This window comes from Pteronotus mesoamericanus, unplaced genomic scaffold, assembly GCF_021234165.1.
Source record: "Pteronotus mesoamericanus isolate MK-2021 breed Mesoamerican mustached bat unplaced genomic scaffold, CSHL_Meso_final scaffold_167, whole genome shotgun sequence".
Lineage (NCBI taxonomy): Eukaryota > Metazoa > Chordata > Mammalia > Chiroptera > Mormoopidae > Pteronotus > Pteronotus mesoamericanus.
In genome coordinates this window covers 21,951,227-21,964,685 of record NW_026555308.1, presented here as the reverse complement: position 1 = coordinate 21,964,685, position 13,459 = coordinate 21,951,227, and the positions used below count along the sequence as shown (strand labels likewise).

Here is a 13,459-nt window from a genome sequence, read left to right as displayed (position 1 = left end):
AAACCCATTTCCAGGCTGGCACTGGCATTTCCTTGGTAAGTTACCCACTGATTGATTGCTGTTCTATCAGCCCGGTCCTCAGCCCTTGTGGATGTTTAGTAGGCAAGCCCCATCGCTTCAGCAGAAAGCTGAGCTCAACCACACCCTGAGGCACCCAGCGGCCCAGGACCTACCTGCTGGGTGATCTGGAATCACTGTCCTGGGAGGAGAGTGAGGGGCTGTGGGAACTTCTGCTGCTGTGGCGATGAGACCTCCGGCCTGGAGACTCCTGAGGCCTGGGAGAGAAATCAGCTTGTACCTAAGTTCTGCTTGCCCTCCCCATGGGGGATCCCTGTGAAGACCTGATGGAAGCCACTGCTGACCAATATCCTCTACCTCAGTCTCCTACAAAAATAACACAAAGCCTGTCCACGCTGGTGCAAAGCTACCTAGTCCCTGTGGGGTCATTTATGGGAATCAGGAAAAGGCACCCTCTTCTCTAGAAGGTCCCAGTGCCCTGAGACCTCACTCATCCCTCAGCTGTTGCTCTTGTGACTCTGGGGGAGTGGGGTCACAAGAGCAATGGGGGTGGGGAGTTACAAAGACTGAGCATGAAAAGACCCTGGACTGGGAGGCAAGAGGCCTGGGTTCCAGCTCCAGCTCTGACGCTGACTCGCAAGGGCTCTGGTCTTACTCTGTGGGTCTGAATTTTTCCACCTGGGCAGTGGGTACAAAATGAGCTATCTGTGATTCTGTGATCCAGAAGGTCAGCTTTGCTGTGGGGCTGGGGGGGGGGGGGGGGGGTGCGGAGATGGACGGAGGGATTGTAGAAGGGGAAAAAGCGCTCACCTCTTCCTCTCTTTGTTCTTCTCTTTTCTTTTGCTCTTGGGGCTTCGAGATCTACAGAAAGCAGAGGCTAGGTGACAACACAGCCTGAGCCAAGGCAAAGGGACGTGGGACATCGAGCCCTGGAGCTAGGTGTGGACCTGAGATTGGTTCCTTTCTCTGACCTGAGCCTTCCTAACAGGGGTGGAATTGCCCATCCCACCCCACAGCTTTGGTTTCTTGCACTTAGCCAAGTCTGTTTCTTCTCTGGTAAGCCCTGGCCCATGAGCACCTCCTGCCTGGGCCCTAACTGCTGCTCCCTCTGGGAGTGCCAAAGGGTTATATGTGGCCACAGACCCAGAAGGAAGGGTGATTTGCCCTTATCTTCTTGCATCAGTCTCGGGAAAGGGCCACTGATGAGTTACCGGGGCGAGGGTGGCACCTCCTCACTTTGTGTTCCCAGTGCCCCAGGTCTTCTCAGACAGGGCCCTCCTAGCTCTCTGGTGTGGGCTCCACAGCCCAGTTCCTGCTTTTGACGAAAGGACTGAGAGCTTTATGACCCTAAGCCCAACCCTAATCCTCTAAGGTTTCATTCCAAACCTGGTCTGGTAGGTCTCTCAGCCCTCCCCTCCCCGATGCCACCGAATTCCGGCTCAATCCTTTTAGTCCTAAGCAGATGCTTTCTTCTGACCAAAATGAGATGATGCCAAGAAATACTGGAAGGTGATTCTCACAGGAGCAGAGCAAGTTGGGGGCAGGCTCGGGGGTTGGGGCAGGGGAAAAATTTGGGTTTAGAACCCACGTTGCATGCTTTGGGCTTTAGTTTCCCCCTCTGGAGCTCTCTAGCCGAGCTCATCTCCAGGTCCTTCCTAGGACTGTTGGGAGCTGGCCAGAGGAGCTGTGTGAGCTGCTAGTGACTATTGAGGGCAGCAGGGGCCCACACTGGCCTATAAGAACTGGGGGAGGGGAACGGGCGAAATTGGAGGGCCAGCTGTTCATTTAGGCTTCTCCCCCACATGGCAAATGGCCGTGGGCAAATTCTCACTGCTGGGGTGGAGCTGGGGACTCTGCCCCTCCGCAGGGCTGCTGGGAGGGGTTCTGGCTCCCATGCCAACCATGGGGAATGTGACTGTTCCACATTTTTCCCTCCGTGCTGAATGTTCTACTTTCTCCACCCCTACTTCTGCCTGGGCTCCTGCCTTTCATTTCCTCCTCTCCTCTCTCTCAATCTACCCTGAACAAGTCACTGTCCTGCTTGAGCCCCATGCTGGCTCTCAGCCATGCCTACATGGAGGCCAACTCCATAGCAGTCAGGTCTATTGGGGGCTGGCACCTGCCCGTCAGATACCTCACCTCTAGCCACAGCCCCCCCCCCCCCGCCCCGTCTCTTACTCACTGAGGCTTCCTTCTGCCTGGCATACCCTTTTCCTGCAAATTTGCAATTCCGATGCTTCTGCCTTCTTAACTGACACCTCTATGAACACACCCCTTGGACACTGGACCTGCTCTGTCGTCTGGAAATTCTTGGGTTGCCCTTGTCAAGGCTGACTCATGGTGCAGGTAAGGATTGCGGACAGCTGGCCTTCCTCCTCCTCCCCCCACCCTCAGTCCCCTGCCTGGCTCTGGGAAGGAGTCCCTGGAGTAGGAGGGTGGAGCAGGGCGGGACCCTCACAACCGCTCTCCTGTCATGGCTTCCTTTGGGCTTTGGGCTTTGGGCTTTGCAGGGGGGCACTAGCCTCTCCCCACGCCCCCCTGGCACACCTCCACAGGGCACCACTCACCTGTGCCGTCTCTTCCTCCTGGACCCAGAATCAGACCTGTAGGGCCAAAAAGGGTTCTCTTGAGCCCACCTGGGATGACTCGGAGACACCCGGGCAGCATGGCTCTGGTCCTGGGCCCCATGGAGGTGAGAGGGAGCCCCAGGGGAGGAAGGGTACCTGTCTCTGCGGTGCTTCTTCACGCTCTTCTTCTTCTTGCGCAGGGGTGAGGAGCTCCCACAGCTGTGGACAGAGGGATGGGAGGTGGGCTCTAGTGAACTGGGGCTGGGAGGTGGAGGGAGGGACAGCTGGAAATGGCTGGGGGAGGGGGGTGCCTGGGGCATCAAAGCTGGAACGGGGATTGCAGGCCATGAAGTCAACTGCCTGTTATACAGAGTGAACTGAGGCCTGTGGGGTTGGCAAGATCTCTAAGGGTAGTTGATGGAGCTGCCTGTGTTGTCCCCTGGTCACCCTCTGGCCCCCTGGGCATTGTAAGGGAGGACAGTTTCAAACCCAAAGTGTAGAGGCTGCAATGGTGGGATTTCTGGCCTCTGTGGGGGAAAAGCTGGCGGTGTCCGAGGTTCCGGGCCCTGAGAGACCAGGCCTCCTGCCTCTGGAGGATGGCCCTGGACTCTTCCCCACCCGCAGACCCCTCCCTCAGCCCCTCCTGGTTCTTGCCTGCTTTCATCACTGACCTGCACTCGGAGTCTAGTCTCCTCTTTTTGCTGAGGGCCAGGGGAGAAAGAAGGACAGACAGTTGAATGGGGTTAGCTGGGCCCCCAGACATTTGCCAGGGTCTCACTCAGGACAGGGAGGGGGAACCACAGATGAGACCCTGCCAAATCCCTCCTCCCCAGGCCACTCACACTCTGGCGGTGAGGGCACGGCTGCCGGGGAAGAGCAGGGGGTGCCCATCAGGTGGACCTAGACAGGGCCAGCGTCACTGTGTCCAGTGCTGGGGCCTCGATCAGGTGAGTGCCAATGTTGGGGACTCAATGAGGGGAGAGGACTTGGTGAAAAGGAGGGGCTCAGTGGGTTGGGGGCACCACCATGAGGGGGAGGAATTTAATAAGGGCAGAGGGGCTCGGAGGGGGTTGGCTCATAAATGCAGCACTGGGTCCCTGCGGACATGTGGGGGCACCCCACGCGCCCTTCCCTCTCCCCGCCGCCGGGCGGCGCTCTCACCGGCTCCTCCGATGACCCCCTTTCTTTTTCTTCTTTTTGGGAGGGGGCGACGCCGAGCTGCTGGACCAGTGCTTGGTCCTGGGTGACAAGGGACGAGGCACGGGCCGGAGGTGAGGGGGGACCGCCCCGCCCCCACATCCCGGCCCTGTCCACCCCCGCCGCGCCGGTTGCTGACCTGTACCCCCGGTGCCCACGGTAGCAGGCGGCCGGGCAGTCGCAGTCCACCGGACCGTCGTCTTCGTCGAAGGGCGCGTACTCCAGGCCCGGCTCGACGCCCTCGGGCAGCCGCGGGGTCTCCGCCACGCTGCCGGCGACAGAGAAGCTCAGCACCCGCCTCGCGGGCGGGCCTTCCCTGCGCCCCTTTCTCAGCGCAGCGCCCAGGCCTGGTCCGCCCCAAAAGGTCCAAGGTAGGCGGGTGCGGCCGGCACCGGGGTCTGCAGCCTCAACCCCTAGACAGTCAGGTGAGGATTTGGAGAATCCGGCGGGGGAGCCTTTCTTACAGTCCCCCGCCCCAGCCTTAGCGGTGCCGTATTTTGCTAAAAGGAAGGAAGAGCACTGAGCCCTTCCTCCTCTAATTTCCTAGTCCAAGTTTTCCCTCTCTCATCGCTGAGCCCTCTCCTCCTGAGTGAGGCCCCTCGCCTCAATACGTCCCCTCCTTGCACCGACTCTTTGTCCCTTAGTCTCATTCACTGCACCCTCTCACCCGGCCGGCCCCCTTTCCCCTCACCGAGCCGCTTTCCTGCATCCCCGTCCCCTCTAACCCCACTGCCCTCCGCCCCGGCCCCTTTCCCCTCTGTAAGCCCACTCCTCCCTCCAGCCCTCCTTTTCCCTCACTGAGCCCCCTCACCGCGAGGCTGTCCTTGGCCCTGCTGTCCTAGTCCCCGAGCCGCCTCCCCATGCCCACCCGACTGTCTCCCTCCCCCGCACCCCTCCTTCCTCCAGCCCTGGCCGCCGCTCTGAAATATTCATAGCTTCTCCTCGCCCTCCTCTCCGCAGCCTCCAGCCTCCGGAGGCCTCCTTGCTCTTCTCCCGCTGCCGGCTGTCATCCATCACTGCCTGGCGGCAGCAGACGCAGACCCCAGCGCTCGGCCCGCCGCGGAGGCTCCCCATCCATCTCGCAGAGCGCTCCCCTCCGCTCAGCAGGGGCCCAGTCCTGTCCTTGCTCCTGGCTCAGGGGTCCCCCCTCCCCTTTCTTCTGCCAGATGTTTGCACCCTGCGGGCACTTCAAAGAATGATGCTTTTGCCCCCAAAAGGGCTTAAGGCAAGCACAGGAGTTTTGAAGCTGCAGGTGAGCCTTCATTGCCACTGTCCCTGAGCCACTGTGTGACCTGATGCCTGTCACTTCCCCCTCTGAGCCTCTTCTCCAAGATGAGAGTGACAACTTGGAGAGTGTCCCAATTGTAATAGGTCTGTCGGGATGATTCACTGAGGTAACGGGGTGCTGTGCAACTTTGTTTTTTACTGAACAAGCCCAGAAGCAACACTTCAAAAGCCCAGCTCCAGGGCGGTGGCCCCCACCTTCCATTTCTCATTCTCTGCGGGCTCAGCGCCCCTTTGCATGGAGGCTCGGCCCTGGTTTTGGCATAATTACCCTCACTCCTGGGTGCCCTTCACCTGGCCCATTCTTCCTCTGCCCTGAGAGAGGGGGCCCAGGACTTGGATTGGATGGCAGAGTATTAAAAACATAACATGAGCTTTGGATTCACACAGACAGGTCTGAACCCAGGCATGTCCAAGCTCATTGAGCCTCAAGGTCCTTATCTATCCAACGAGGAAAAGCATACCCCAGCTTTGAGGAGAGGATTAAGTGAGATTCTGTGTTTGAAGCGCCTGTCGTCCCACACGTGGTCACCACTGTTACACGGGGAGCCTCTGTCTGACACAAACCAACACCACCTCTTGCAGGGAGAGAAGCACATGTGACACTTGAAAGAGATACAGGACAGGGAAGGCAGACCCCAGCTACTGAGGGAAAAGCATTTTCAGGGTCGAATCTCCAGCAGAGCACCCACTAATCTGCTAATCTTGTATCTCAATAATGCCATTCAGTTCCCAGACACCACCCTGTCCCTGGCAGCCTTGAAGTCACCCAGGTGTTACAGGAGGCTCTTCTGGGGGGACGGGGGAGGGGCTGTGGCATCCCCCTGCCCCCCACAGAGTCAGACACCCTCACATCTCCACTCGGGCCTCTGTGCTCTCCCCCCACACTCCTCTTCCTGAAGCCGGTGGCCTCCCACCTCCTGTCCCTGTCCCTGAAGCCTCCAACTCCCCGGCCTAGTCAGCGCCCCCAGGGCCTGTCGCCCGGCACAGCCCTCAGCTGCACAAATGCCTGACACAAAAAACAGTCTTTTGCAAAACTTAAGCGCACTCCAGCATTGTGTGGGTAAGCGAGTGGGAGGAGGGGCTTCCATTTATCCAGACACAAAAATTAGGACAGTTATTCTCAAAATAAAATAGCTGAGTTTGGGCACTGCCTTCTGCAAGGACCCTTTCTTGCCTCCTAAGAGCCCAGCTGAGTTAACCACCGGGTCTAGGCCCTCACTGAGCGTCTCCTTCCCCTCACAGTGCCCTCCTTAGTCTGCTGGCCGCATCCCCAGGGACATCTTTCCTTTCTTCCTCTGCCCAAAGGACAGAACACCCTCCCCTCCACCCCATCCTCCTCCCTGAGGCCTTATCACCTGGCCACTCTGATTCTTCAGTCCCTTCGGAGAGGTTTACTTGAGAGCAGGCACAGGGAACGAGCAGCAGGTTCAGGGACAGGCACAAAGGTCTCAGAACCTTCTGGCAAGAGTTGTCCTGGGAGTTCCAGGGATATTAGTAGGAGCGGACTGTGACCTCTTTTGCTAGTTTTGTGGGACTGATATCACTATGTGTGCTTTGCAAGATTTTCCAGGGTTTTCCTATCCTGCCTTTACTGGATGACAATGTCATTAGTGATAATGTTTTCTGATGCTTAAATAGTTCTCTACAGTTCACAAATCTCATGAAGAACTACTTGGAGAAATTACCCTCCCCCATTTCACAGATGAGAAAACTGAGGCCAAGAGAGGAAAAGGAACATCCCTATGGTTTTGGGACCTTTTAGTAAAGAGTATAAGTTCACCTATGCACGCGGCTTTGAGAAGTCATGTACAAACAGGACAGCCTTTGACTTAGCTGGTTGGGCTTCCCTGCTGCAGACGTTAGCTCAGCTGTCCCCTTTCTACTTTATAGATACAGTTGGCAGGGGGAGTGTACTGCACTCTAGATTTGTTTAATGTTTCCTCCTCCTAAGTTCATGTTTATAGTCTAGTTTACATCTCACTACGTTCATGGAATGCGCAGGGGAGGCATTCCTCCCTGTGACAGACCAAACCAAGCCTCGCAGAGCTGGCCAAAGTGGCCCAAAGAGTCCACTGCAGAGGGACCAAGAATACACTGAGGTTGAACACTGCACAGGACGCGTGCTGGACCTGCCACCATGGGCAAGGTTCTGACCTGGGAAGAGCCTGCCTATCACATGTTCTTCCTCACACCAGCAGTTTTGCTAATTAACGGGTTCTGTTTCCTATTAGTCAGGAGCATAATGGTCAACTGACAGATGAATGAGTCCAGACAGAGGAGGGGCAGATCCCAGGCAAAGGCTCTGCCCTCCCTGCTCATTCGCTCAGACAGTGTGCCAGGCCCGCCAGGGGCCTGGGGGAGGTTAGTGGTGGTAGGAACAGGGGTGGGTTGGGCCTGGGGCCTCTCTTCTGTCCACTGAGGTCTGTCTCACTTCTGTCTCCTCAAAATATAGGGCAAAAACATGACCCTGTGTACATTATAACTACTAATGCAGGTGCCGGGTGCTATTTAAAACCCTTTATATGTATTTATCTCATTTATGTATTTAGTCATTTAATGCTTGGAACAAGCCTCTAACGTGGGTGCCACCATTAATATTCCCATCTTACAGATAAAATAATGAGGCACAGAGAGGTCATACTACATGTAAAATTAGATGCAGAGAAAATAAAAGGATGAATTTGCTCACTGTGTTAGAAAGTAGCTTATGAATTTTGTTTTCCATAAACCTCCTCTCCCAACCATTTCGTTATATTACATGACTTTGAAAACAATTATTCTTAAAAGTTGGCATTGTCTATTACAGTGGAAAAGGAAAAACGAACTCATGGCAGCCACGAGAAGTCAAGAAAACATGTGCATTCCAAAGAAGAGAAGGTTTGACTTTTATCCTGAGAGTATGTGCAAAGTGGTTTTTAGAGGCAGCCTTGGATGATGGGGTGTTTTGAACCTGTGCCGAAGGGGCTGGCGCATTTCAGGCTGAGTGCCCAGTACGAGAAAAGACATGGGAGTGAGAGCATTCAGGGCATCGCTGGGAATTGCCAGCAGGCCAGGCTGGCTGCTGTGAGATGCTGAGAGTGGCAGACAGGCTGGGTCTAGTCTGTGGAGGCCTTGAATGCCAGGCAAGGGCGTCCAGACTTGATGGCATAGATGAGGGGGAACCCACAGAAAGCCTCTGGGGCGATATAGTGCTCCCTACATCAATCGTTTTTACAGACAAAAGCTTGTCCTCTCTCCGTGCCTCTGGGACCTCGCTCCTCATCTCCATCCCCTCTCCCCTAGAATAGGGTGCCCCTGCCCTGCTGTGCTCCCTGCAGTTTCCCCTATCGAAGCATCTTCCAAAGGGAAAAGTCCCCAGACATCTGTCTGACCACATTCAAAGCCTTCCACTGGCTCCCACCCGCTACGGGATCACATCCAGATACTGGAGCACTGCGATGTTCGGATATCCAGTATGGAGGGTAGACTGGAGGTGGGGCTGTCCCAGAAGACCGTCACTCGAGCCAGCTAATTAACTTACGGGAGAAGAATGATCCCTGGGAATAAAAACCTCTGGGAGTGACGCTGTCCCTGCTGGGACCCCTTCCTGAGTGGGACGTGGCATGGGCTCTTCTAGTCCATAGAGAGTTAAAATCAGAGGCACTCACATGCACACACACACACACACGCACGCATGCACGCACAGTGGAGACCCATCAGCTGGCTCTCCTTTATCATCTTGCTCTAAGAAGGCATTGAATTTCTCCACATCTCAAATTACAGTCGATGAGTGGGTGTGGGGTATCAGGGTCAGGAAGGCAAAGGCACGAGCACAGGGACTGCTGGGTGGTCGGAGCCCTGAGAGACCCCACAGTTGGCAGAGAGGGTGGAGACGCCCAGGCAGAGAGGAGAGAGCTGAGGTCAATCCAGCACTCGCCATTGCCAGGCCTCCTGTGATCACGGGGGACCGTGCTTGTTACGGACTGAATGTTTGTCCCAAATGCGTGTTTTGAAACTCTAATCCCAACTTGATGGTATTAGGAGACAGGGCCTTTGGGAGGTAACTAGGTCATGAGGGTGGAGCTCTCATGAATGGGACTGGCGCCCTTATAAGAAGAGACAGGAGAGCTCGCTTTCCTTCATGTCGGGGAATAAGAAGGTCACAGTTGACAACCCAGAAGACATTCCTCACCTGAACCTGATCATGATCTCAGACTTCCAGCCTCCAGAACTGTGAGAAATAAACTTTAGTTGTTGATGGGCCACCCGGTCTGTGGTCGTTTTGATACAGTAGCCTGGGCTGACTAAGACAGTGGTGGTGATCACGTGTTAGTGATGCATGTCTGCTGTGTGCTAGCGACTTCCTCACACTTACAGTCATCCTCTCATTTACTATCCTCAACAGTGCTACGAGGCAGGTGCTAGTATCTCCATTGTATAAGTAAAGAGGTGGAGGCCCAGAGAAGTTACGGACCTGCCCAAGTCACACAGCTGGGGTGCGGTGGAACTGGGATTCACAGCGCTGGAGGTTAACGTCGGATTTAAAGGCTTGGACGGGGAGCGCTGACAGCAGAGCCCACGCTCTCTGTCGCTCCCCCACACTCTGGGCTAAGAAGTGAAGGTCCTCAGGAAAGTGTGCACAGGACCCATCTGTCACCTGTCTGCCTTGGGTTCAGCACCACAAACAGCTCTGCCCGGCCTCTGCGTAACCCAGAGCGTACCATCAGCCTCCTTAGCTCGCTACTGGCACTGTTCAGAGTGCTATTTTCATACCATTTGGGCTGCCTGAGCTGAAAGAAGGCTTCTGGTCGAACCCCTTCTCTGTGGAAAGGAGGAAACTGAGGCTTTGGAGCGCATGTTGCAAACATTGCGGTGGGGCTCCAGGATCCTGCCGCGTATTCTCCGCTCCCTCCAGAGCAATTCTCCCTGACCGTCAAGTCTTCCAGACACTGCGTCTTCCAAGGAACCTTTCCTGAGTAACAAACCTTAGCCTGGCCCCCTCAGTTCCCCTACTGAACACGCTGGAAGGTTCCAGTGGCCACATTGTCAGGAGTTGCTGGTAATTTCTGGTTTCAGGTTTGTGATTCTACCCAGAGAGCAGGAGGCACGTCTCCCCCTCCTCTCCTCCCCGCTCATCACACTAGCGCGGGGTTAGGCACATAGCGCAGACCCTCAAGGATGTTTCTTTTGATGGTGGTGACACTGTTCCCATGGCATATATCCCAGTGTGTCCCAGTTCTTAAATGCTTCATTCATTCACTAAAGGAAAGATAAGATCAAGACTACTGGAAAGATCTGGAATCATCTAACAGGAGAGAGTTCCAGCTTTGGAAGGGATGAGATCTCCCAGGGAGACCTCTGGGACTTAACTCTTCAGGAAGAGACCTGAGGACATGACAGACCCTTGAGGGGACACCAACATCTGGGAAATGGGCAGGAGTGAGGGACACAGTGGAAGCCATCAGAGGGGCAGGAAGAATTTACAGGGAACCGCATCTTGGAAGCCAGAGGGAGAAGTAGGTTTCCAGAAGCGGGAGCACAATGGTCGCGCCTGCCTGAGAGGCCAGGCCCGTAGAGAAGCACAGGCCATGGCAAATAGGACTCAGGTGGCCCCTGCCTGAGCGAGTCACCGGAGTGGCGGGGGCAGGAGCCAGATCTCCATGGCTTCAGGAAGTGGACACAATGCGTGCTGCACACCCTGCAGAAATTTGGTTGAGAAAGGAAAGAAAAATGTGGGCTGGTAGCCAGAAGAGAAAGCAGAATTGAAGAAGGACAGTACCTAGATTAAGAAGGAAGCAGCCCAAGAAAGAGAAGAAGGGCAGGCCGGAGCTGGAAGGGCCCGGAGAAGGTGGCAGGTAGAGCCCAGAGGGGGCTCTCACCGTCACACTGCATGGAAGAGGACCGGGCAGGTGATCTTCAGAGTCCTTCTCTGGAGGAAATGCCCAGCAGCGTTCACCCCAGCCTCTCACCCCGCCTCAGTTTTACTTCCAGCCAGAGAAGCAGGGAATGCCAGGATGGGGTGGGAACACTGAGGCTTTGCAAAGGGAAGGTGGATCAGAGTGGATTCAATGACAGTCCCTCAGTGCACACTGCCTGCCAGGCGTCTGCCAGTCCACCCCGCACGCCTGGACACTCCCACGGACAGGCTGCCCCACCTCCCTATGTCTGCTCCATTTTGTATAGTTTTGAGTGGTGCCCAGTTCTTCTCTAATCTGGGACAAAGTTGATCTCCTTATAACTCCCTGTTTATCCAGAGCCCTCCTGGGGGCCCATAATACACCAGTGCTCCTCCTGTCCTGTGACAGGTGCAGAGATGGGACACCCCTACCCCTAGCTCACGCTCTCTTTCCTTGACAAGACTTTGGACACGCTAGCAATGGCATTTGGTGGGTTGGTTCTTACTTTCCAGAATACCAGTTTACTCTGGAGGCTATTGTGACGGTAAGAGTTAAGGCCGAGGGACTAGCCTGGGGTCACACTGTCAGCCTGTGACAAAGCTGGGATCAAAACATTTCTCAGGTTTCCTGGTTTGCGGCCTGTGATCCCCTTAGCTGAGATCTGGGTTGCCGCCCCCAGGGAGCAGGGGCAGGCTCCCGGGAATGCCCCAGCTCACAGCAGCCCCTGCCTTGTGCCTGGACCAGGCTGAAGCTCCCAGTGGACAGAGTCCATATCTCTCTCCTCATTTTCCTTGTCACCCCCAAACCCCAGAAGGAGCATCTGAAAGACCCCTCCGGCACCCAGCTGTTGCCTGGGCCTGCACCCTCCCTTCCCCTGTCCCCACACAGGCAACACTCACATGTGGCCTCCAGGCCGGTCCTCCCTGGTGAGCATTCCCTCCTTCTCCATCAGCATCTGCCGGAAAGTCCTGACCTTCTGTCGGGTCTCCTCCTCAGAGTACCTGCAGGGGTGCAGGGAGGGTGAGGGCTGCTCTCCTGGCTTCGGTTCCCCTCCTGCCTGTGCCTCTCCTCGCGCCCAATCCCCCGCCCCTGCCCCCCACCCTCACAGTCACAAGAGCACTTTCCAGCTTGAGATGATCTCTCCAAGCAAGGCTGTCAGAGCTGGGGAAGCTCAAGGCCTGCCCAGTTTTCACCAAAGCAGCCAATCAAACAACTGAACAAACAAACCACCAGCCAAACAAACAAACAAACAAACAACACAAAGGAAGAGTTGTTCCCAGAGGTGGGGAGACCGACAAGGTGAGACTACCCCTTCCTCCTGACCCTCACCCACCCCAGGACAGATCTCCCTCCCACATCCAAGCTGCAGTCACTCTTTGGATACATTCTAGGGAGAAGCCAGAATCCCTGGCTTTCTCTGTTTTCCTGGCCTCAAGGACTTCTGATCCTCACAATAGCCTTGGGAGGTCCTTAGAATTTCCCCATTTCTGCAAGATCAAGGCTACCAAGTGGCTTGCTGGGGATCCCAGTGCTGGATCCAATGATTCCCTCTGCACTGGTGCGGGGTGGGGTGTGGATGAAATCTGGGCCTTGAATGAAAGTTCCTCACTTCTCTACTCCCTTCTCGCTCTCCCCCTGATCCAGGTCTCAGGCTAGGGACCAAAGTCCAGAATTTTCTACTCTTCATCCTTGCTCCCACATCCTGGCGTAAGTCCTCCTCCTCTCTCACTGCACCACTGTGACAGCCGCTGCCTGGACCTGCCAGCTCCTCTGGCATTTCTCGCTCCAACATTTGTCCACGCTGCCCAGGCGGGGAAGCGGGTCTTTGCTCACCCAGCCCCGTGCCCTGTGCCAGGGATACAGCAGGTATCCAGTGCCTGCTGCTGAATGAATCTTGGGGTCCCTGGCCCCCACCCTCTCTCATTTCTGGGCTGCAGGTCATTGTCTTGGACAGAAAACATGGTGGCAAATAGAATGGGGGTCCTGTCTTGTTTCTATCATCAATTTACCATTCAGCCTCTGTCCACACGGCAGGCCCAGCACTCCCCACTCAGCCTGCTGAGTACGTTGTTCCCTCTTAGGGACACCATATCCTTCCTTCATCCTCCTCTCCTCAATCCTTATCTCCCCTTCGTCAACAAGCATGTGTGGATTGACCCTGCCTTTTAAAAGAGCAATTTCACAATTCTTTTCAAAAGCCTCAAAAAAAAAAAATAAACACACCCTTTGACTCATAAATTAACTTCCAGGTTTACCCTGAGGAATAATCATGGCTAAGCACAAAGATGTGACTCATAGGATGTTTACAACAGCATGGATACCCTCTGATCAGGTTAGGTGCTGATGTTTGTGTTTCCATAGCAACGTCTACCTTCTGGATCCTGGCAGGTGGTTCATGTGCTAGTCATTATTTGTTGGCTCCTCTGTGTTCTGCACTGGCCTGGGAGTTCCTTGAGGGCAGGGACCTTGTCTGTCTGGATTTCCATTGTGTTTCCAGCACCTGGCACCTTGCTT

General features: G+C 55.4%; 1 protein-coding gene across 1 annotated transcript in view; it reads right to left on the bottom strand.

The window, feature by feature from the left end:
* SRRM3 (serine/arginine repetitive matrix 3) overlaps positions 1-13,459 on the bottom strand; it is a 54,304-nt gene that overhangs the window by 14,883 nt on the left and 25,962 nt on the right. The window contains exons 3-11 of the mRNA XM_054589753.1: positions 11,845-11,946; positions 3,922-4,050; positions 3,747-3,824; positions 3,257-3,286; positions 2,742-2,804; positions 2,586-2,621; positions 829-879; positions 376-381; positions 174-275 (exon numbers count right to left, since the gene is read on the bottom strand). Of these exons, the coding sequence (XP_054445728.1) occupies positions 174-275; positions 376-381; positions 829-879; positions 2,586-2,621; positions 2,742-2,804; positions 3,257-3,286; positions 3,747-3,824; positions 3,922-4,050; positions 11,845-11,946 (597 nt within the window). The remainder of the gene's footprint in view (positions 1-173; positions 276-375; positions 382-828; positions 880-2,585; positions 2,622-2,741; positions 2,805-3,256; positions 3,287-3,746; positions 3,825-3,921; positions 4,051-11,844; positions 11,947-13,459) is intronic.